Source organism: Diceros bicornis, chromosome 20, assembly GCF_020826845.1.
Source record: "Diceros bicornis minor isolate mBicDic1 chromosome 20, mDicBic1.mat.cur, whole genome shotgun sequence".
In the NCBI taxonomy this organism is placed as follows: domain Eukaryota; kingdom Metazoa; phylum Chordata; class Mammalia; order Perissodactyla; family Rhinocerotidae; genus Diceros; species Diceros bicornis.
Window position 1 is genome coordinate 11,906,984 of NC_080759.1, and position 22,276 is coordinate 11,929,259.

The 22,276-nt window shown below is 36.9% G+C and overlaps 1 protein-coding gene across 3 annotated transcripts in view; it reads right to left on the minus strand.

Moving 5' to 3' along the window:
- Nucleotides 1–1,562: 1,562 nt before the first annotated feature.
- CWC27 (CWC27 spliceosome associated cyclophilin) overlaps nt 1,563–22,276 on the minus strand; it is a 220,084-nt gene continuing 199,370 nt past the window's right edge. The window contains exons 14-15 of one of the 3 annotated variants that reach the window (XM_058563997.1): nt 12,569–12,618; nt 1,943–1,975 (exon numbers count right to left, since the gene is read on the minus strand). In XM_058563997.1, the coding sequence (XP_058419980.1) occupies nt 12,606–12,618 (13 nt within the window). In that variant the 3' untranslated portion in view covers nt 1,943–1,975; nt 12,569–12,605. Of the gene's footprint in view, nt 1,976–12,568; nt 12,619–22,276 lie in introns of all 3 variants that reach the window. The other 2 variants (XM_058563996.1, XM_058563995.1) reach the window with 2 other exon arrangements.

Sequence of the window (22,276 nt, forward strand, 5' to 3'; positions counted from 1 at the left end):
TGACTGGTTTTTTCGTGGCTTTGAGTCTGATCACTCTGCATTTGAGTGGGTGGACATTTCCCCAGAACATTCTATCATGTGCCCTCCTCTTTGAAGCTTTCTCCTATTTCCTGAAGCAGAAAAGAAAGAGTTCCTGTTAGTATTGGGAGTCCTTCTGTCTTCTCACTTCAGGTGCTAGATATGATCATAAAGAAAAAATTATGAAGTATTTCAGCCCTACCAAAATGTATAGAGAATAATATGAGGATTGAGTCCCCACCTTCTACCTTAAGAAGTAAAACATTACAAATACAAGCGAAGCCCCCTGTGTATGCCTTCTGCCTCCTCAGAGGTAACCAGCACTTTCATGTTTTTATACTTTTGCTACATACGTGTACATGCATAAACAATGTATAATAGTGTGTTGCATGTTTTAAATTTTTATATAGATGGTTTCCTTTTTTCACATTATTTTTAAGTAAGCTAATACATATAGCTGCGGTTTACTGATCTTCACCACTACAAAGTATTCAATAGTATGGACATACAACAACTTACTTAGCCATTCTTTGGTTGCTGCCTCAATGTATATTTAGTACAGGTCTCCTTGAGCAACGTGTGAGAATTTAGGGTACAGACCTAGCATTAGAATTTTTGGATCACTGGATATGCACATCTTTAACTTTACTAGATATTGCCAATCTCGAAAGACTGAATCACCAGCAGTGAGGCCGGCAATCTGTTTAACAAGCCTACCGGGTTCAAAGTTGCAGACTCACTAGTCTGGAAGTGGGGCGGTGGTGGTGGGTAGTATGGCAAGAATTTGCATTTCTAACATGTCTCCAAGAGATGCTGCTGCTGCTGTAGTGTAGTATCTGGGACTACATTTTGAAAACGAGAGCTCTAGAGAAAGCCTATTGGATTACATTTCGAAAGAGAGCTGATGAGACACTATCTGAAAAGATGGGGCTGGTGAGGGTTTATTAGGTAACTGAAAATTCACTTGTGGTATAATTTTAGCATTCAGATTCTAGAAAAAACTAAATATAGGTGATATATGGTAGATAATCAGTATGAGTGATTGGCATCAGAGGCTAAATTCTTCATGAGTTCTCCTGCTGGGAGGGGGCCTCTGCATGCTGCACGTGCTCTCGCCGTTGCTGTGCTGAGAAGGGCAGAGGAGTGGGCAGGTGGCCTGGTGTCAGGCCAGGATGTGCAATGAGCTTGGCTGACATTACTTAGTGTGTTAGTGTCTTGACTACATCCATAAAACCCAGGCGTTGGCCTCGATGCAGGTGTGAACATTCACTAGGGGGTTCCTCAAGATTTAAGTCATGAGGCTCTTGAGTCTTACTGATTTGGCTATTTTTACATATTTATATGCAAAATGAAAAAAAATTAATCTTTATATTATATAATTTTTAAAATTATATTCCAAAGTTAGTATTGTGGTAATAGAATGCCAGGGAGTTTTCCCTCAAATATTCTTGCTGCAAGAACTTCTTACAAAACGTCTTGACAATGAAGCTTTCACATATTTTAGGGTAAAAAGACACAAACAGGCTTGCGCAGTCTGCAAATGGTTAACATGTAAACTGGAAGGAAAGTGATTTTATTTCAGATTTAGCAATATAAAAGGTCAATTAGGAAAAAAAGCATGTACCAGTCATTCCACAATTAACATAACAAGATAATTGTTTTTCAAAAGCAGACAACAGGTTCAAAAATACTTCTTTTCACACCCTTAAGTGATGCTGTTGGGAACAATGGCTGTTATAAGGCCATTTATTGCAGGCACTTTTCCAGCTAGTTCTCGTTATCATTACTCTCATTTTATCTTCTTTCTTTTTTCTCTCTCAGCAGCTTTTTGCTTTCTTCCCTTCTTCTTTTGTTCACTGGATTCCGTGGATCATAGATTTCAAACGTGTCTGAGTCTTGCATGCTTGCATCTTTCACTTTTCTGCTTTTATCCTCGAACTGAAGTACATGCGACATCCTAAAGGGGGAGAGAGATGGTTCAGGGATTTTGGCACAAGAACTGAAAGTAGAAATTCTATACTGCATCATCTTTGACATCATGAACCATAAGGGTACAGAACACCAAGAGGGGTTTATTGTTTACTGGTGCTTATACCACATGGAAACCAACTTCTCAGAAAACACTTCAATTTGAAAAACATGTCTGGAGTTTGTTCTGTTGGTTTATATTTCTAGTAGTGTCTCTTTGCCTCAGTCTTCACTTGATGTTCTTTCCCTGATGAGAGGTTAAAAGAGTTCTATCCAGAAGTGTTTTTTAAACTAAACTCAGAGAACATTCTGCCAGCTTCCTTTAAAGGGCATACTCAGCCAGAGTGAGGCAGGTTGCAGAGAAAAACTCCTGACAATAAACCAGCCCTATCTGATTTTTTTGTTTTCAGTAGTTAAATGGGTCAAGAGTAGGGAAAGTGTTAAGAAAATTCTTGTTAAAATGGTGTTATGACTCCCTTTTCTGAGGAGTTGCTGGGTTAAAAAAATTTTTTTCCATACAAAAGGAAACTAAGCTTTTGGGACAGCTCCATGGACTAACTTCCTCCTCTTACTGCTGATTACAACAAATCTAACCATCCTGTCTTCCTACTTTATCAAATGCTGACTGGTCTTAAGGTATCAACATGTGCTTGAATCATAAGTGGTCATAAGCTAGCTATCCTTAGCAGCAGGGAAATATGTAAGTGATTAGCCTTGCCCCCATTAGGAGGTGTCAGGAATAAATAGCCAAGTCAAAAGACCAGATTTCAGGACAGTTGAATGAATCTGGAAAGAGAAAAGTTCAGTTTTTATATATAAACAAAACTACTATGGCTTTTCCCACTAGTTATTTAAGCAATTTTTAAAATAGGCCTACCCAGCACTTTTCTTTATCACGGCAGATAGGGCTAAATTGCTTATAGGATTAGCACTTCCCAGACACCTGCTGTAACTTTCAGATGAAACCCAAATATTACGTTAATTTCTTTCTCCCTCTATGAGCAGAGATCTGGGCAGTAGGTACTAGCAGAGATCCCCCACCCTCTTTTCCCTGCAGTAGAACAAATGCTGAGCGAGGTTTCTGTATGTGACAAACTCCCATGGATATACTCAGAGTTTAAAGAATCCTAAAAAGATTTTGGGAGGGAAACATTACAATATTAGTGACACTACAATTACTAAGGGTCAGAGGCTATTGTTCACCAGGGCTGACCATTCCCACTCCCTCCATCCCAGAAGAGCTTACTGGAATGCAGTGAGCACGAGTGATATCATTATATGGATGACCTAGAGTCTACTTTAAGTTACTAAATGAGGCAACTCACCTTCACATTTCTATATTTTATTATTAATAATACATTATTTGCATCAAATTTCATAACTGATCCCAATACATGAACATATATCACACATGAGAACTGTTGACTTTTTATACTTCCTTTACCTTAGTAAACATCCTTATTTAGAAAATGCATCATAAGATCATTGCTTATTTAGATGGATTCCAGAGTCTGATTTTCTCATGCTTTCAATTTCCCACAGTGTTTAAGTATTAGCTTCTGAGAATAAAACAATCCCCAATTCCCAGAAAAAGGCTGATTATCTACAGTCATGGTAACAAGTGACCACTAGAACCAGTTTGAAACACAACCAAACTGGATTTAATCAATTAATGATGACTCACCTGGGCCTAAATGATCATTGACAACTCACTTCAGTAAACACACCTCTGACAGCGAACTCATCAGTGACAGCCACACGCTTTTGGAAGTTGGCCCATCAGTGGCGAACTCAGTTCAGTGAACATGCTTCTGAGAGCCAGCCAGTCACTGACAGTCTCTTTTGAATAATGGGGCTTCTGAGGCTGATGTCAACCCCTAAACAATCCCTGACCCCAGAACTCTACATAAGATTTGCAACCTGCTCTGCTCAGAGACTGCCTAAAAGTGGAGCTCTTCCTTGCTTAAGTAAGTAATAAACTAAGCCTTTTGTTTCAGATATTGAGAGGTGGTCTTTTTCTTTAACACTTCTTACACTCTATGCTGCATTCCCCACAAAGTGCACTCTTTAGAAATTATAAGTGTATTAGCACTGATAAGGACCAAGTTTAGAAGAGTGGCGAAACTGTCATTTACCACACATCCTCGGGTGCCCAGACCTCGACGGCATTTCAGTAAGTGCTTAGCAGCTTTCCAGAGGACTCTTGTGCAGATACCTAAGCTAAAACCAAGAAGTAGCTGGAATCCCTTTAAAATAAATTTTTAAAATAATTATTTCTAAACTCCTATATTGACATCAAAAAACCAAAACCACTATCTTAGTTAGCTTATTAATACCTTTCCATAAACACATTCTTCTATTTTAAAAATTTTTCTGGGGCTGGCCCTGTGGCATAGTGGTTAAATTTGGCACACTCCACTTCAGCGGCCTGGGTTTGCAGGTTTGGATCCCCCACATGGACCTACTCCACTCATCAGCCATGCTGTGGTGGTGGCCCACATACACAAGAGAGAAAGATTGGCACAGATTTTAGCTCAGGGCGAATCTTCCTTAGCCAAAAAAACAAAAACAAAATATTTATCCCTTCTCTGCCCCAAACACGGATGGGTTTTGTGCAATGTTCATTTCTAGTAGGGACTGTCCATGTTTCAAAAAAGGCTTTATCAGAATTTGTCAACTAAAACCATAAAAAGGCTTCTTCCTCCTGTCTATGCCATGAGAAAATCTTGCAACTATTGGATTTAGTTGGCTCTGGTATAAGAAATGAGATCTAGATATGTGAACAACAGCACAAAGTCCACAAAAAGAAACAGATTTCCCCAAAAATCTGAAAAAACAGAAAGCCATAAATTACAGTAGCTGTCTTTTTCAACTGTTTGTTTCATACACCACTGCACTAAACAAGTCCAACATCTTGATTAATAGCAAACCTAAACCCAAAGGAAAGCAGGAGCTATCAGCTTACAAACTACTTCAGCTCTAATATCATAACACTTAGCATGGCTGGTTACTCAGGAATAATATTTAATCTCTAATAGAAATAAAAGCATAATCAGAATGCTTCACCCATTTATCTTTCAACATGCTTTGGTCACTTCATTTTAAATAGCAAACAAAATAGTTATTATGATTTTCAGCATAATAAACTGGTGACCTATGGGCCTCCATAAATCACAGGCTGCATGAATTGAAAGCATGACCACATTTTACAGTCTCCTGTGAGACTACACATGCAGACTTGTAATACAAACTGAATTCCAGTACATAAGGGTCTTTACAATCTTGTATGTACTAATATCTCAATACTATCCATTCTGTGGCTGGTCATGGAATTGGCCCAACAAGAGCAGTGAAATTTTTGGAATTAATTACACCCTGATCATTTATATATGGAAATTTTAGAACTTGTTCACTTGAAGGCAAAGTCAAAAATTTAGTTCTGATTAATAAAAAGTTTTACATAAGCTCAGATTTCCAAATAAGAACATTGACTTTAGCATGTTATGGAAATATGGAGACTTACCATTTTCATAGAGGTTGTGTTTGACAGGTAAGTTTTTTTGTATGAGACTGTGTGGAATTATAAACAAAAGTAAACAATTGATTCTTCCAAATGAACCCAGACCCTGACTAGCTTCACTAATTTTTCACTCAGTTTTTATTAAAGTTCTCACACAATTGTGAAATAGATTAAGATATGATAGCAACTAATATTAATGGGGAGCGCAAAAGAGGTACTCACTCTCAGGCATATAGTAAGTAACTCCACACAGAATTCCAATATTAAGAATTTCTGACTGAAATGTATTCAAATTATTTATGCTTATATAATGTAAACAGCTATCTTTTCCTCTGAGAATTCTATAAACCACTCCTTCCCATTTCCAAGTCTCCCTAATTTAGGAACTTATCACCCAACCCTTAGATTGTTGTAGGTCTCCTAATTTTTCTACATCTGTACTATTTCTCCTTCTTCTAATCCTCCAAAAGTTCTAAAATAATCTTTCTTACACATTTCTTTTTAGCATTCCTTTAAGCAGAAACTATCAGCTATTGTATTAGACTAAAATACCTCAGCCTGAACCTTAAAACCCTCTAACAACTGGATCTTCCTAGCTCACTAATCTTATTTTGTTTCTTTCATCAACTGTCCATTTTCTAATTGCCTGTTGACTTAATTGTGAACAGACAGTTATTCAAGACTGTTTGAGTCTCGTTCACAGTTGTGTTCCTGGTGCCGAGAATGGTGATTTGCGTTGTGTATCAAAGCCTTCAGACCCTTTGTGCTGGCCAGGCTGGCCGGCTGGTACCAGCTGGTTTGCTAAACCAACGCTTGACCTCCTTTTGTGGGCAGGGACTGTCTTTATTGCTATGATCAACTTCTAAAATGTCTAACAGACTCTGCAGAGAGTCTCATGCTCAGCACAAGTCCACCTTTTCACAGCCTCTCACAGCTCAGCACACACTGACTGCTGCTTTCCCACTGCATTCACCTCCGTGATGGCTAGATTTTATTCTTCGTGGACTGCAGTGGGAGCATGCCTTATGTTCTTCTCCATTTCGTATGGTCCCTAATGTAGACCGAGATAGGATTTTTTTTAAATCGATGTTTCTCAAAGTCTAATCCCAGAGCCCTGCATCAGACAGGGTGCACATTAGATTCACCTGGGTACTTTTTAAAACTATCAATGCCAGGCCTCCACCTCCAGGAGTACTGATTTAATTGTCCCGGGATGGGGCCCCAGCATCAGCAATTTAAAAGTTTTTCCTGCTGATTTTAAAATATAGCCAAAGTTAAGGCCACAGCACTAACGTTTAAGAACCTTTACACTTGCAGATCGATTGATTTCATCAGCCATTTGTTCTGGCCCTTTCAGAGATGAAGAAAGGCCGATTCCTAATGACATACTACTCACACACCTGCAGAAGCTTAAGTGGCCTCTGAGCTTATTATTTTAACTGAATAATCTCAAGTGTATTATCTGTTTCTTACATAAGGTTTGAGGAAACGGCAAGGAGCTAGATTCAATTATTCATTCAACAAACATCTGAGGGCTCTTTATGTGTGAGACTCAATGTCAGACCTGGGACACAAAGCCAAATATGATCCAGGCCCTGCCATCCTAAAGTGAACAGTCTGTTAGGGAGATGAACACACAGACATGAGAACAAACGCACATTCTGGAAGTGTCTGCAAAGCATGAGGCAATGATAATAAGAGCATCTACTGACATAGCATGCTACAAAAAGCATTCACATGTTGCCTAGTGTTATCTTCATAATAACTATATGGGGTAGGCAGGTAAGATGTTTTTATCACCCCCATTTCACGGGTAACCTGCGAGATTCATGGTCAAGAAACTTGAAGCTGGGGCCGGCCCTGTTGCATAGCGGTTAAGTGTGCGCGCTCCGCTGCTGGCAGCCCGGGTTCAGATCCCGGAGCTCACCGACGCACCACGTGTCAGGCCATGCTGTGGCGGCGTCCCACATAAAGTGGAGGAAGATGGGCATGGATGTTAGCTCAGGGCTGATCTTCCTCACGCACACACACAAAAAAACAAAAGGAACTTGAAGCTGGTAAGTAGTCGACCAGGTGCTTTCTTGAATGTTTGCAGAGGCAACAAACTTTCATCTTGTGAAGATGGATTTAACTTTAGAAATAAATCAAAAGCTAATTCAGTGTTAAGTCTAGTGAGTAGGATAAAAAGTCAGATTGGGTAGTGCTTATTCTGAAATCCAAAATTTAAAAAACACTACTATAAAGGCAAAGAATAATTATTTGTGTGGCTCCCAGGCTAGCCTTTACAGCAATTCCAGAAGAGAAGTTCCAAAAATGTCTTGAGCAATGTGGGAGGCTCTTTGGGAAAAGGCACCTCTCTTTTAGGTGAACACTTGCTTAAAAAAGAAAGGCAATTATTTTTCACTGTAAATTTTATCCCCTATTGCCTTTAATCATCACTTTCTGGAATTAGTCCCAGTTTCTCCTTATAATTCCTAAAATGAGGATGCTAGGTAGGGACACCCCACGCAGCTGGAGGTCCAAGAGGGGCAGAGCCAAGGGCCCATGGCCTGTCCCTGTAAAGAGCGGATATCTGGCAATCTCCTCTCAGGCATCAAATTACTAAGGAGTGCCTTGTGGTTGATAATGATATCCAGGTCTTTTCTGATATATATATTTTCCAAAAATGCAAGTCTAGCCATGAAAACTCTCCTGTTTTAAATCCTTCAGTGGCTCCCCATCGTCTACACAATGAAACCCAAATTTCTTATATGGCCTCTATGATTTGGCTTTTGTTCCCCTCTCCAAGCTCCCATGTCACCTTCCTCCACCTCATCTTATGCTCCAGACATCCTGAATGACTTGCAGTTTCCTGAACAAAACCTGCTCTCTCCTGCCTCCTTGCCGCCTCTCTATGGTGATACACTTCTCCCCTCCCTCCTATTAGCTGAGGGGTCATCCCCTCTGGGAACCAATCCCTGATTCCTCTCCTGGCTGTCCTGCTCTTTTCCTAGTAGGGTTAAGGCCCTCTTCTGAACATATCTCTAGTTTACTCTCCCTCATAGACTGCAATTGGCTCTGTTTTATTGGCCTTTATACCAGCACTGGTCATCAATACTTGGCAAGAAGAATGCCCTCAATAAACGTTCATTGAATAAATAAATGTTTCTGGGTAGCCAGTCACCTTTAAAACCTTTGGCTAGAATTCTGGTCTTGTTCACCTTTCTTCTTGATAGTGTTAACACATAATTCCAAATTATTTAGCAATTATGTTTATAAACGCTTGAGTTTTCCAGTAAGTAACTATCCTCTCAAACTCCACAATACCAGAGAAAAGGCTAATACTCAAAAAGCGAAAACAAAGTATTTCCACCACCACCAACTTTATGCTATGAAAATCTAACAGTTATCTTTCTCAAATGGGCCAGGTAAACTGCCTAATGATTGACATTTGTCTTCTGTAGTCTTAGTCTCTGAGGTATGAGGTGGGCGGAAATGCACATGTTGTCTTTAGACAGCGTTCCTCTACTTGGGTTGAAAGGCCTTGCCGTTCTTTGTGAAACTTTGTCATCCACGTAATTTATCTTTAGTATACTGTGTTGACAGCTTCCATTTCTCTGTTAAGTTAGAATTCTTAAGAAATCCAACTAAATAACTCCTGGTTATTACTTATCATTCTATGGGACTATGGATCAGAAACTTAAAATGATCTGGTTTAAGGTTTTTTTGAAGGGAGGGCTTGAAAGGAGACTTGTATCTGAAAAGCAAAAACAGTCTTTTTTGTTTTTGAAGAAAAATTTCAGCAAGACAAAACAATTTTTAACTTTAGCCCACATTTGATTCTTTGAAAGGACCACACCCTGCTCTGTATCATAGACGGGCTGCGGCATACTTTTGTCCATGTCACTTCTCTGGAATGCCCTACCACGTCCTTCCCACTGCTTTATGTCCCCTGTCGTTTCAAAGCCCAGTTTAATTCCCATTTCTTCCTAAGAATTTTCTCTGACTGCCCTGGGCCTCAGAACCTGCTCTTGCCTTTGAATTTCTGTAACATTTTCTTCAGAAGCTTTTGTGGACTGCAGTCAGAAGACCTGGGTTTGAGTTACAATCCAGTCACTAAATATTTCTGTAGCAAAGTCACATTGCTTGTCACAGGCCTCTGTTTCCTCATCTGTGAAAAGGGAATGGTAATATGCACTCTATCTACCTCACATAGTTAGAATGAGGTTCAAACATCATGCCTGCAAAAGTGTGGTCTAAACACTTATTATCATATTTCAATTTATTTTGCACTTTGTGTGTATGTGTGTTAGATACAAACTGTGATTGTATAAATATCATTTTTATAAAATTCTATTATACTGCATAGCCTTTTTCATGTGTTTTCAAGTATATTATCATACACACGTAACTTATTGATCCTACCTAACTTTGGAATCTTATATGTATATTTTAAAATATGTCCCTTCTATCCTAGATCACAAGCCATTCAAAGGGCAGAAACTGTTAATAATATCAAAGAATTATAGAAATTTTATTTTATTTTTATAAATTTCATAGTATGATTACCACATATTCACTGTTTTTGTGTGTTTTTCCTTTGTGCAAAGTAAAACAATCCTGAGAGGCAAAAAGAAAAAACAAAAACAATTTCCTGTAGAGCCAGCCCTGATGGTCTAAAGGTTTGGCGCTCTCACTGCTTCAGTGGCCCAGGTTTGCTTCCCAGTCGTGGAACTACACCACCTGCCTGTCAGTTGCCATGCTGCGACAGCGGCTCACATAGAAGAACTAGAAGGACTTACAACTAGGATATCCAACCATGCACTGGGGCTTTAGGGAGGGAAAAAAAAAAGGAAGATTGGCAACAGATGTTAGCTCAGGGCGAATTCTTCCCTGCAAAAAAAACCCACACACACACAAAAACCCGACAAAAAAACCCAATTCCCTGTAACTCCATGGCTTATCAATAACTACTGTAAACATATAAGCACATCACTTCCTGCACTTTTTCCTATGCATGTCTATGCATGCATGTATGTATGTATACATACCTGTATGTGTATATATATATATGTATTTGAAGGAATCATAATGCATATATCTGGTAATTTGCTTTTCAAACCCAACTATACCACAAACATCTTTTTACATGAATAACTACACTTCTACATCATTTTATTCATTGTCTAGCATGTGATCCTAGAGATAATTTACAATCAACCCCATATTGTAGGATTCTTAGGCTTGTTTAAATTTTGACATTTATAAACAATGCTGCGAATAATATCTATGTGAATAATAAATATTTGGATTTTTAAATTTGTACAAAACATCTTTTTTTTTTTTTTTTTCCTGGCCTGGTTCAGCAATCTTTCTTTTGGTAGCATAGTTCTTTTCCTTTCAGAAATACCCTTCCCCACTCTTACTGCATGTGGTTGGAGTGGGATGACACCCCCTGTCCCTGTTCCAGGAAGTGGACACATGGTACAGGCCCACCCAGAATAACCAATGATTAGATCAAGGCCAAACAAAATTGGCTCAAGGACTTTTTCTAGAGCTACTGAGTTGGCCATAATGGAAACGTAAGTCTAGAGCTTCTGGAGGCCATCTTTGCCACTCCCTCAGAGAAGCCTGCCTAGGGATGAGGCCAACAGAGAGGAAAATGGAGCCAGGAGACAGAAAAAAGAGAGATTCCTGACACTGTTTGAACTCTGATCCAGCCATGCCCTACCTCTATTCCTTAAGCTTCCCATGCCAAAAAATTCCCCATTTTTCACTTAAGACATTTCTATCATTTGTAATAGAGAATCTTTACTAATGATTAGGATAAATTCCTACAAGTAGAATTCTTAGGACAAAGATTTGTACATTTTTAAGGTACTTCATACATATGATATAACCTCTCTTCAGAAACGATATACCAATTCACACTCTCATCAGCAGAGTGCCTTATTTTGCTTTGATTAATAGTTAGATCGATTTTGTTTTCATTTTTTCCCCCATGATTTTGGCTATTTGTATTTTTTCTTTTGTGATATGTATGTTTGTATCCTTTGCCCATTTTTTAAAAAAAATGGCACATTCATATTTTCCTTAAATCCTTTTTCATCATATAAATTGCAAATATCTTTTCTAGCTTGTCATTTGTTCTTTAATTTTGTTTTTTGTGGAGTTTCACCTACCTATCTCCTTTCTTCCTCCTCCCATCCCTCCCTTTTTTCCTTCTTTCCTCCCTTCCGTAGAACTTTACAATTTTTTATATAGTCATAGTGAGAGTCTCTTCCTTTATGGTCTCCATCTTTAAAGTCATATGTAATAAGTCTTTCCTCAAATTAAGACCATGTAAATATCCACCTATATTTTCTTCTAGTACTTTTACAGTTCTTTTTTTCACTTGTTAATCTTTTATCAATTTAGACATTTCTTTTAGTATACTGAGTCAGATAAGTTCTAATTTAATTATTTTCCCCAAATGGCTAACTAGTTGTCCCAACTTAGTTTTTTAAATAATCCACCCTGTACAGTATCCCATTACTTTAATTATTGTAATTTTGGCATCTGACTGGGAAAGACCATTACCCTCTTACTCTTTTAACAAAGTATTTCTCAAAATTTATTTATTTTTAAGTTGATTTCATTTTTAGAAGAGGTTTAGATTTACAGAAAAACTGAGCAGATAGTACAGAGAGATCCCTTGTACTCCCAAACCAACTTTCTCTATTATTACCATCTTATATTAGTATGGTACGTTTGTTACACTTAATGAACTAATACTGACATCCTATTATTAAGTAAAGTTCACAGTTTATTTAGATTTCCTTAGTATTATAGACTAGACTAGATTGTGTTCCCCTCAAATTCGTATGTTGAAGCCCTAACTCCCAATGTGGTGGTATTTGTGGATAGGGCCTTTAAGGAGGTAATTAAGATTAGATGAGGTCATAAGAGGGGAGCCCTAATCTCAGAGAACTGATGTCCTTAAAAGAAGAGGAAGAGACACTAGGAGCATGTGCACACAGAGAAAGGCCATGCGAGGACACAGCAAGAAGGTGGCTGTCTACGAGCCAAGGAGAGAGGTCTCACCAGAAATCAATCCTGCCAGCACTTTGATCTTGGACTTCTAGCATGTAGAGCTACGAGAAAATAGATTTCCGTTGTAATAAGCCACCCAGTCTGTGGTATTTTGTTATGGTAGCCCCAGGAGACTAATCCACTTCACTTTTACCTAACGTCTTTTTTCTGTTCCAAGATCCCATTCAGGATACCGCATTACATTAGATGTCATGTCTCCTTAGGCTATTCTTAGCCGTGGCAATTTCTCAGAATTTCCTTGTGTTTGATCACTTTGACAGTTATAAGGAGTACTGGTTGTGTATTTTGTAGGATGCCCTGCTATCGGCATTTGTCTGATGTTCTTCTCTTGATAAGACTGAGCTTGTGGGTATTTGGGAGAAAGGCCATGACGTAAAGTGAAAGTTTCATTACATCATATCAAGGGTACGTACTATCAACATGATTTACGATGTTGATGTTGACCTTGATCATCTTGTTGAGGTAGTGCCTGTCAGCTTTCTCCACTGTAAAGTTACTCTTTTTTTTTCTGCTTTCCATGTTGTACTCTTTGGAGGAAGTCACTATGCGTAGCTCACACCTAAGGAGTGAGGAGTTATGTTTCCCTACTGTTTTTATTAAAAAATTTCTTGGCTATTTTTGCTTGCATGTTTCTCTCCCTCATTCTACTGGTATTTTTATTTGCATAAAAATAGGTTTGTGGAATAATTTTGAGATACTTTGTTTTTTGTTAAAAATTAAGCATTTTAGAAGCATAGTATACTTATCTATTTATCCCTATAATAGGTTGTAGTTTTCTTAATTTAAAAAAATTATGTTTTCTAAGTGTTTTTTTTCAGAGCAACTACTGATTTTTGCGCATTTATTTTGTATCTGGCCACAAGACTGAACTCTTAGAACTTTAGATAGCTTTAGACTTTTTAGATCTGCAAATAACTTGGTTTCCTCCATTTCATTTTACAGATAAGCAACTGAAGAGAAGCTATTGCAGTTATTTACCAAGCTGAAGCCTGATTCCCAGTTCATAGGCTACAAAATTTGGAAGCCTAAATATGACTGATATTTTTATAGGTACTTTTGCTGCTAATGAAAAATAAAGACCAAAATAATTTCTGGAAAATTTGGGTAACTGTGCTAACAAACATTTGGTACTTATTATAATTTTAATAAAGTACAAGTAATACAAAAATCACAAGCTTTTAGATTCACTTCATATAAATTAATCACAACTAGTCATACAGAGAATAATGACATTATCAACCCCAAATATCACAACTATTTTTTCTTCTATGATTCTCAGTTCACTTTTGATACTGTTTAAAAGACAAATAGCAATTTTGTTTAAAAATTTTGATATTATCCTATGATTTCTAGAATATATTTAAAAACATCAACTGGATGATTCTTTCATTTCTGTATTTTAACTATCAAAATGTAATATTTAGGTCAAAACCTGATGAATTTTTAATTTTAGGATTTTTCTCCATCACTGATTACAAGTAACTTAGGGTTCCTCTTTTCACAAATGTTCAAAGCTTCTTTAGGAATTAAGAAGTTAAAGGGTTAAAGTACCAGCACCTATGGAAAAAGAAGCATTAATCTTTTTTCAACATGAAGTAGATAGTAGAGATCACAGTATTTCATATGACGAGACAGACAGACAGACAAAACGTGAATGAGTCCAGAGATCAAAGTATGTAAAAAAAAACAGTCCAGGAAAATGATGTCACTGCCATTCTTCATGTCCAGCGGAGCAGGGCGGCACAGGACAGAGATAAGTGTGAGAAACAGAAGAGGCTGAAGAAGAGAAAGAAAGGAGGAAGAGTAAAGAGGAAAGAAGGCTCAAAATGGGAAACAGAAACAGTGCCTTAAAGGAAGCAGAGAAAAATGCAAACAAAAATAGCCAAAACTCAGAAGGGAGATTTAAAAATTGACAGTAGGAGAAAAATAGGAACAAAAAATTAAAAATATTTGAACAAACAAAAATAAGTATAGGAAAATAGAGCAAAGAGGAAAATAGACACTGGGCTTCGAAAAAAGAAAATAAAGATGAAAACCAGTGGATTTTCTTTTACTGTTCACCATTAACATGGGAAAACCTCCTTTGTTCTGAACTTGAAATGAAGGCTAACATTTCTCTCTCAATTTGAGGTTTTGAAAAGCTAACTCTTAAAAATGCCCTTTGTTTCCCTTAGTTAAAAAGAAAAAAATCCCCATAGAGTATCTTGAGTAAGTATTGAGTATTGTTGGAGCAAATGTGAAAGATGTAATTTTTAAAATATCTTCAGCAACATGGGAATGCAGTTTCTCAGCTTTCTTGCCTATCTAACATGCGTCACACTCAGCGGGACACAGGTGGAAAGATTTAAGAGGCTTTCCAGAAGAAATCTGTAATATGCATTCTTACACCTGCCCTGGGGTTTAACCAACTGCTCAGCCAATAACATTTAATCTACGGCCAGTGAACTAACAAAACAACATAGGGAAGATAGAGTTCCCAATCAAATAGGCCTGGTAAGCAGCTGGGGTACATGGCTATCTGCCCATCTCTCTCAAAACAAATCCATGAACAAAGCAAGCTTCCCTAATGTGATAGAAACTTATTTCAAGGCAAACTGTATGAAAACACAGAGTCTATACAGAAGAGTTTTCTTCATCCAGAAGAAAAAGGCAGAAAAAGAGGTGATTTCAGGGATTGGATAGAGGGCTTAAAGTAAAATAATCACCTTTCCAGGGTCAGCAACTCTGACAAGAACCCACTTAGAAAGAACCGCACTTGTCTTCTGCAGCATTATTTATAGTCCTGTATAAAATGAACACTGACTAGGGAACCTGGTCTATAATCATATTCCTTCTTGCTTCATTTTATCTCTACCTTAGAACTTGGCTAAGAGAGTAGAATGGAAAAAAAACATTTACATTGCACTGAACTAATAATTCTATCCTCTCCAAAGCGATGATATTCTTTTGCTTTATATTTAAATTGTATTTACAATTGATGATCCTCCCCTTTTCTTTTTAGTACTAGCCTCAAGAAAAAAAAATTTCATTAATGAAGCATTACTATTCACTGTCAAAATATTAATTCTCAAATTTATTTTATCTCAGAATGTTAAGAATTATGATAGAAGCTAAAGTTAACCACTGCAACTTACTATGGGTTAATTAAGAAAAGGTCATAAACACTGTTAAACATAGACATGGTATAAATTCCAGTTATCATCTTGACAGATCTACTGACAGTAGTCAAATACAGAGAAATAAATTAAAAATATCAATGACAACATCGAAGATGAGAACAACAAAACATTTATTGAGCACTGATTCTTCCAGACACCCTGCTAAATCCTTTAAAAACAGTATCTCATTTAATCCACAAACTAACCTACCAGGAAGGTACTATTATTATCCCCAGTTTACACTTTAAGGAACAGGGTTAGAAATGTTATATAATTTGCCCGAGATCACACAGCTAGTAAATTTCCAAGCTAGGATTCAAATTCAGGTCTGACTCCAAATCCCATGCTCGTAACTACTCTACTATTTATACTCCTGTGAAAAATTATGGGTAAATGTGGCAGGAACTTCTTGTTCAAGTTAAATAAACTTTTTAATAACTTTCTGAATTTTAATTCTTCAAATAATACACAGATTATAATATTAGGGATATGGACTTAATATCTCCCATGATTTAAAGGGGGCCAGACAATTTTTGACTGAGAGTGAATAAAGTCCTGAAGTCACTTGTTTGGGCTTATTACTACAGTTTAAACAACAATAAGAACACATCTTTATTAGAAAATATGGAAAATACGCAGGCTAGCTCAGTTAGAGAAATCGTTGCAAAAGAAAATCACAAACAAGAGATAATGTCTTTGAAAACAAATAGAATCAAACTATTGAGCCAAGCACGATCGGCTACTTCGGAGATCTACTACTTCCTAGCTTTGAAATCTTGACCAAAGTTACTTAACCTTTCTGAGCCTCAGATTCTTCCCATATAATTCTTCCCATATAACTCCATATAATTTGGGCATAAGAACAATATCTAGTTTATAGGTTTAAAACAGATTGGTGCTTTGTAAATGTTCAGTAAAACTTAGGTTCATACTATAACTTTTATTTCTACTAAAAAACAGCTCAAGCCCAACATTTTATTCATCATGGTCAACTGAATTATCTGCACACAAAGAATAGAACATAATTATTACTTTTTTTTTTTTTGTGACGAAGATCAGCCTTGAGCTAACATCCATGCCAATCTTCCTCTTTTTGCTGAGGAAGACTGGCTCTGAGCTAACATCCATGCCCATCTTCCTCCACGTTATGTGGGACACCACCACAGCATGGCCTGACAAGCAGTGTGTCAGTGCGCGCCTGAGATCCGAACCCGGGCTGCCAGCAGCAGAGCGCACGCACTTAACTGCTACGCCATGGGGCTGGCCCACATTATTATTACTTTTAACTTGATTATCTGCATTAATACCAGAAAGGAGAAGGGATACTAATAATTCAAAATGGCAGGTAGTAGAAAGATTATTAATGAATGTCTTTGGAAGGGGATTTTGTGGCTTGCATTTATACACGGCCATCCTAGATGTCCTGGGGATTCACATCATGTAAAATAAAAGTGAGATGTCTACTCTATGACTTTGTGAATACTTTGTGCTTTTGTTCAGCACTGGGGAGATGGGAAAAATTCTGATCAAACTTCTCATAAAAACATTTATATACCTATACCAGAAAATGGCAATCAAATATCCTAGATTTTGTTCTTTTTTATTCCTCATGCTATTTATTTTCCACATGCAATCTTTTCCATTACTTTGAAGGTAGGGAGTTTGTCTAAAGACTGATTATTTCCTTCTTGGCACTGAGGCTGCAATTTAGGTAGTGGCCACCTGTTAAATAATGGGGCCTTTTTAATGATTCCATGGTCAATTGTCTAAGCTTTTTCCAGGTGTGGTTAACTACAAGAAAATAAGAATGTAGCACATTATCCAGTTGCTTAAGCTTTTAAAGTAAAAATATAAATGTTGAACAATAAAGGTCCAATTTGCTTGCCAGATATTAAATAATTTAGCAGTGAGGTACTGACACAGGAATAGACAGAAAAATCCACGTAAGATAATGAAACTGACCCCAAAATATACATAAGACATTACTCTATGATAAAGGACATGTTTAATATCTGTGGGGGAAACACAGGATTATTCAATTGTAGTGGTTAACAATTTAGAAAAAAATAAAGTTACAACATTAACCTAATATAATACACCCAATCAATTCCAAGTGGATTAAAGATGTAAATTAAGAATAAAAATAAAATCATAAAAATACCAGAGAACTGGTAACTAGGTATTTATATAAGCCTGGGATTATGAAGACCTAAAGAATGACACTGGCCAGAAAACATGAAGAAAAAGATTGCCAGATTTGGTAATGCAAATTTAAAACTCCATGTTAAAAACAAAACAAAACAAAAACCTCCATAAACAAATTTTAAGGCAATGACAAACTGGAAAAATATTTAAAACAGAAAATAATATCCTTAATATTTAAGAGCTTTTGTAAATCAACAAGAAATATATAATCATATTAGATTATACAATTAACAACCACTATCACAACAAAAATAAAAGTGGCCAATTAGCATATTTAAAAAGTTCAACTTTACCAGTAAACAAAGAAATACAAAATAATACAAAGCAGAAACTGGCAAAGATTAATATATCTACATCTATTATCTGTGATATATTGTAACACATATATACTCAAATAAGACCTAGAGTAAAGAGAAACCAGCAACTTCATATATTGCTGGTACAGGTATAAATGATTCAACTTTCAAGAATGCAATCTAGCAGAAATGTTATCAAAGGCATACCTGAGCTGAGAGAAATCAGAGGGTGGTTGGGGGGAGGGGACTGGCCAGAAGGGGCATGAGGGAACTTTTCTGGGGTAATGTAACTGTTCTATATCTTGTTTTGGTGGTGTTTACATGAGTGTATACAATTGTCAAAATTCGTCAAAGTGAACAGGTGAGAACTGTGCATTTTCTGTTTAAACTATACCTCAATTAAAGTGTTATAATAAAAACATACTTGACTCAGCAGTTTCACTTCCTTTAGCTTAAGGAAATAACAGTGGATTTACAAAATATTTAACTACTGGATAATTCACTGATGAAAGGCTTATAATGAAAAACTGGATGAATTTTTCCATTCTCGGGAAAAGTATGTGTGTGTATACACAAAAGCATTAATGATGATTATCTGTGGCATATGAAATTACTAGAGATTTTTTCTTTTTCCATGTTTTATAGATTGAACATGTATTATAAACACAAATTAGGTTATTTGAAACATTAATATGACAATTAGTATTAATTTCATCTAGTAAGTCTACGAAAGAAAATGACATTGTTTAAAACTGCCTTTAAAGAAACACAAACAACAATGTACAAATTATGCATCTTCTTTCACTAAATTTCACCTAGAATCTTACTACTTGGGTTTTTCTATCCTGCTTTAAGCATGATTGAACTTTCAGATATGGTTAAAGTATCAGAGCGCTTGTTGATAATTTCTTGATTGCCTGTGTACAATGACAACTTTCATTTTGTATTGGCTTTGTGGCTATCTGTAATAACCACTGTGAAATGACTTTATTACTACACTGTGCTAATCCCAAGGACCTTGGCTCCTTAAAATTTCTTTCTAGTAGAAATAAACTACTTATGCCTACACAGCTTTTCTCTGTTCCAAAACGCTATCTGCTAGGAAAAAAAAGAAAAAAAGATTCTGGAGAGAGTCCACAATCTATGACTACATATTCTCAGCATAGAAAAAGTAAGCTTGTGCACTCTCCTCCTCTTTCTTTATGAATACTAAATTTACATTAGCTAAACTCTGCAAGCCTCAGCATTTTATAATCTGAATTCAGCTAAAGAACCTGCCTTACTATATTTTCATCCATTTCTCAACAGATTTTAAAATAGAACCATTGAGTACTACTAGCAAATTTACTGAATATATCTACATTCTCTCTAGGTCACAGACAACATAAGTGAAGTAAATTAACATTAGCCTTTTCTTTAGATGTTATTTTTCTTTGAGGTTATTACATCGAGAGGACAGTATAACTAACAGTTTGCCAATTTAATTTAGAACATTGAGCTTGTGCTGCTTGAGTAATTTGCCAGACCTTACCAACACTACCCCAGGACCACGCACCCTCCTCCTTCTCACACCTCGTATTTGCTGAACATTTCCTAAGAGGGTCAGGCACTATGCTGACCACTTTACATGAATTATCTCATTTAATTCTAATAATAACTCTGAGGTAGGTATTGTTAGCTCCACTTTACAGGTGAAGAAATCGAGGCTTGCAAGAGGGGCTGCTTGCTCAGGTCATTCAGCAGTCATTGTCAGAGCAGGGATTTGAACCCAGGCAGCCTGATTTAACAGCCCACTGTATAATTAGGAGATAATTCAATATCTGGGATCACAGAGAATTCCATGATGGTGCATTTCTTAAAGGAATGTGGAAAGTATTCCAAAGATGAGAATGGGTGATATATGCTGTAACCAGCTCCAGAAGACAGATATTATCTGAAGAATCAAAAGTCTCTGAAAGTCAAGGTGAATTTTTTTCCTCATCCTACTGATTATTACTTCATATTGAAAGCACCGTTGGTACAAGCTGGTATTCTGGAAGCAACAAGGGCTCTTAAGTGTGACCAACACCTCGTCATTTATTACTGTGTGATCTTGGGCAAATAACCTAATTTCTTTGAGCCTCAGTTTCCTCATTTATAAAATTGGAATAATACTAATTATCTGATGGCGTTGTAAGAAACAAATCCACCACAGCTGGTCCCTAGCCTCTGAGCCGTATGAGGCTCTTATGCGAGTTAAGATAGCATCAAGGTCCTAGCAGGGTGCCTGAAATATAGCACATGCAAATATCTGCTTCAAGAATGAATTGGTAGGACCCAGGGCCACCTTTATCTCCTATGACCAGTAGAAGAGTAAGAGTAAAAAAAGCATAAAAAGGATGTATATTTACTTTAAAGTCAAGTATAAGTGACTTCTACTCTGTCAGTTATTTTGTATAATCTTATTAATTAATCTGAATAACTGATAATTGGCTAAAAATATACTTCACAAGTGGTTTTAAAAGAAGTGACAAGATTTCACATTAAAGTAACTCTGCAGACATGCCAAAACAAAAAAGTCTGTGAAAATATAAATACTCCACACAAAAAAAGAATCTAGACACAGACCTTATGCCCTTCACAAAAATTAACTCAAAATGAATCACAGACTTAAATGTAAAATGCAAATTCATAAAACTCCTACAAGATAACATAGGAGAGAACCTACATGACCTTGGGTGTGGCGATGGCTTTGTAGATAGAACACCAAAGGTGTGATTCATGAAAGAAATAATGGGTAAGCTGGACTTCATTAAAATTAAAAACTTCTGCTCTGTGAGAAACAATGTTAAGAGAATGAGAAGACAAGCCACAGACTGGGAGAAAATATTTGCAAAAGACACATCTGATAAAGGACTGTCATTCAAAATATACAAAGAACTCTTAAAACTCAACAATAAGAAAATGAACAACCTGACTAAAAAGTGGGCAAAAAACCTTATAAGACACCTCATCAAAGTAGATATACAGAGGGCAAATGGCATGTGAAAAGATGATCATCATCATAGGTCATTATGATGACAATTAGGGAATTGCAAATTAAAAAAACAATGGGATACTACTCCACACTATTAGAATGGCCAAAATCCAAAACACTGATAACACCAAATGCTGGTGAGGATGTGGAGCATCAGGAACTCTCATTGACTGCTGGTGAGAATACAAAATGGTACAGCCACTTTGGAAGACAGTTTCATAGGATGTTACAAAACTAGATATATTCTTACCATATGACATAGCAATCATGCTCCTTGGTATTTATCCAGAAACTTATGTCCACACAAAAACCTACACATGGATGTTTACAGAAGCTTTATTTATAATTGCCAAAACTTGGAAGCAACCAAGATGTCCTTTGGTAGGCAAATGAATAAACTGTGCTACATCCAGGCAATGGAATATTATTCAGTACTAAAAAGAAATGAGCTATGAAGCCATGAAAAGACATGGAGGAACCTTGAATGCACATTACTAAGGAAAAGGGGACAATCTGAAAAAGCTACATACTGTATGATTCCAACTATATGATATTCTGGAAAAGGCAAAATTATGGACACAGAAAAAAGATCGGTGGTTGCCAGGGTTAGGAGGAGAGGAAGGGATGAATAGGCAGAGCATAGGGAATTTTTAGGGCCGTAAAACTATTCTGCATGTACTGTAATGATGGATACATGTCATTATACATGTCTGAACCCACAGATAGAATATACAATACCACGAGTGAATTCTAGTGTAAACTATGGACTTTGAGTGATAACGATGTGTGAATGAGGGTTCATCAATTGTAACCAATGTACTGCTCTGGTGCGAGATGTTGACAGTTGGGATGGTTGTGTGTGTGTGTGCGTGTGTGTGTCCGCACGCGTGCGCGTGCGCAGGGGGAATATGGAAACTCTCTGTACTTTCTGCTTAATTTTGTTATAAACCTAAAACTGCTCTAAAAAAATAAAGTCTGTTAAAAAAAAAGTCTGAAAAAGAAACCTCCCAGTGAAAGATGATTT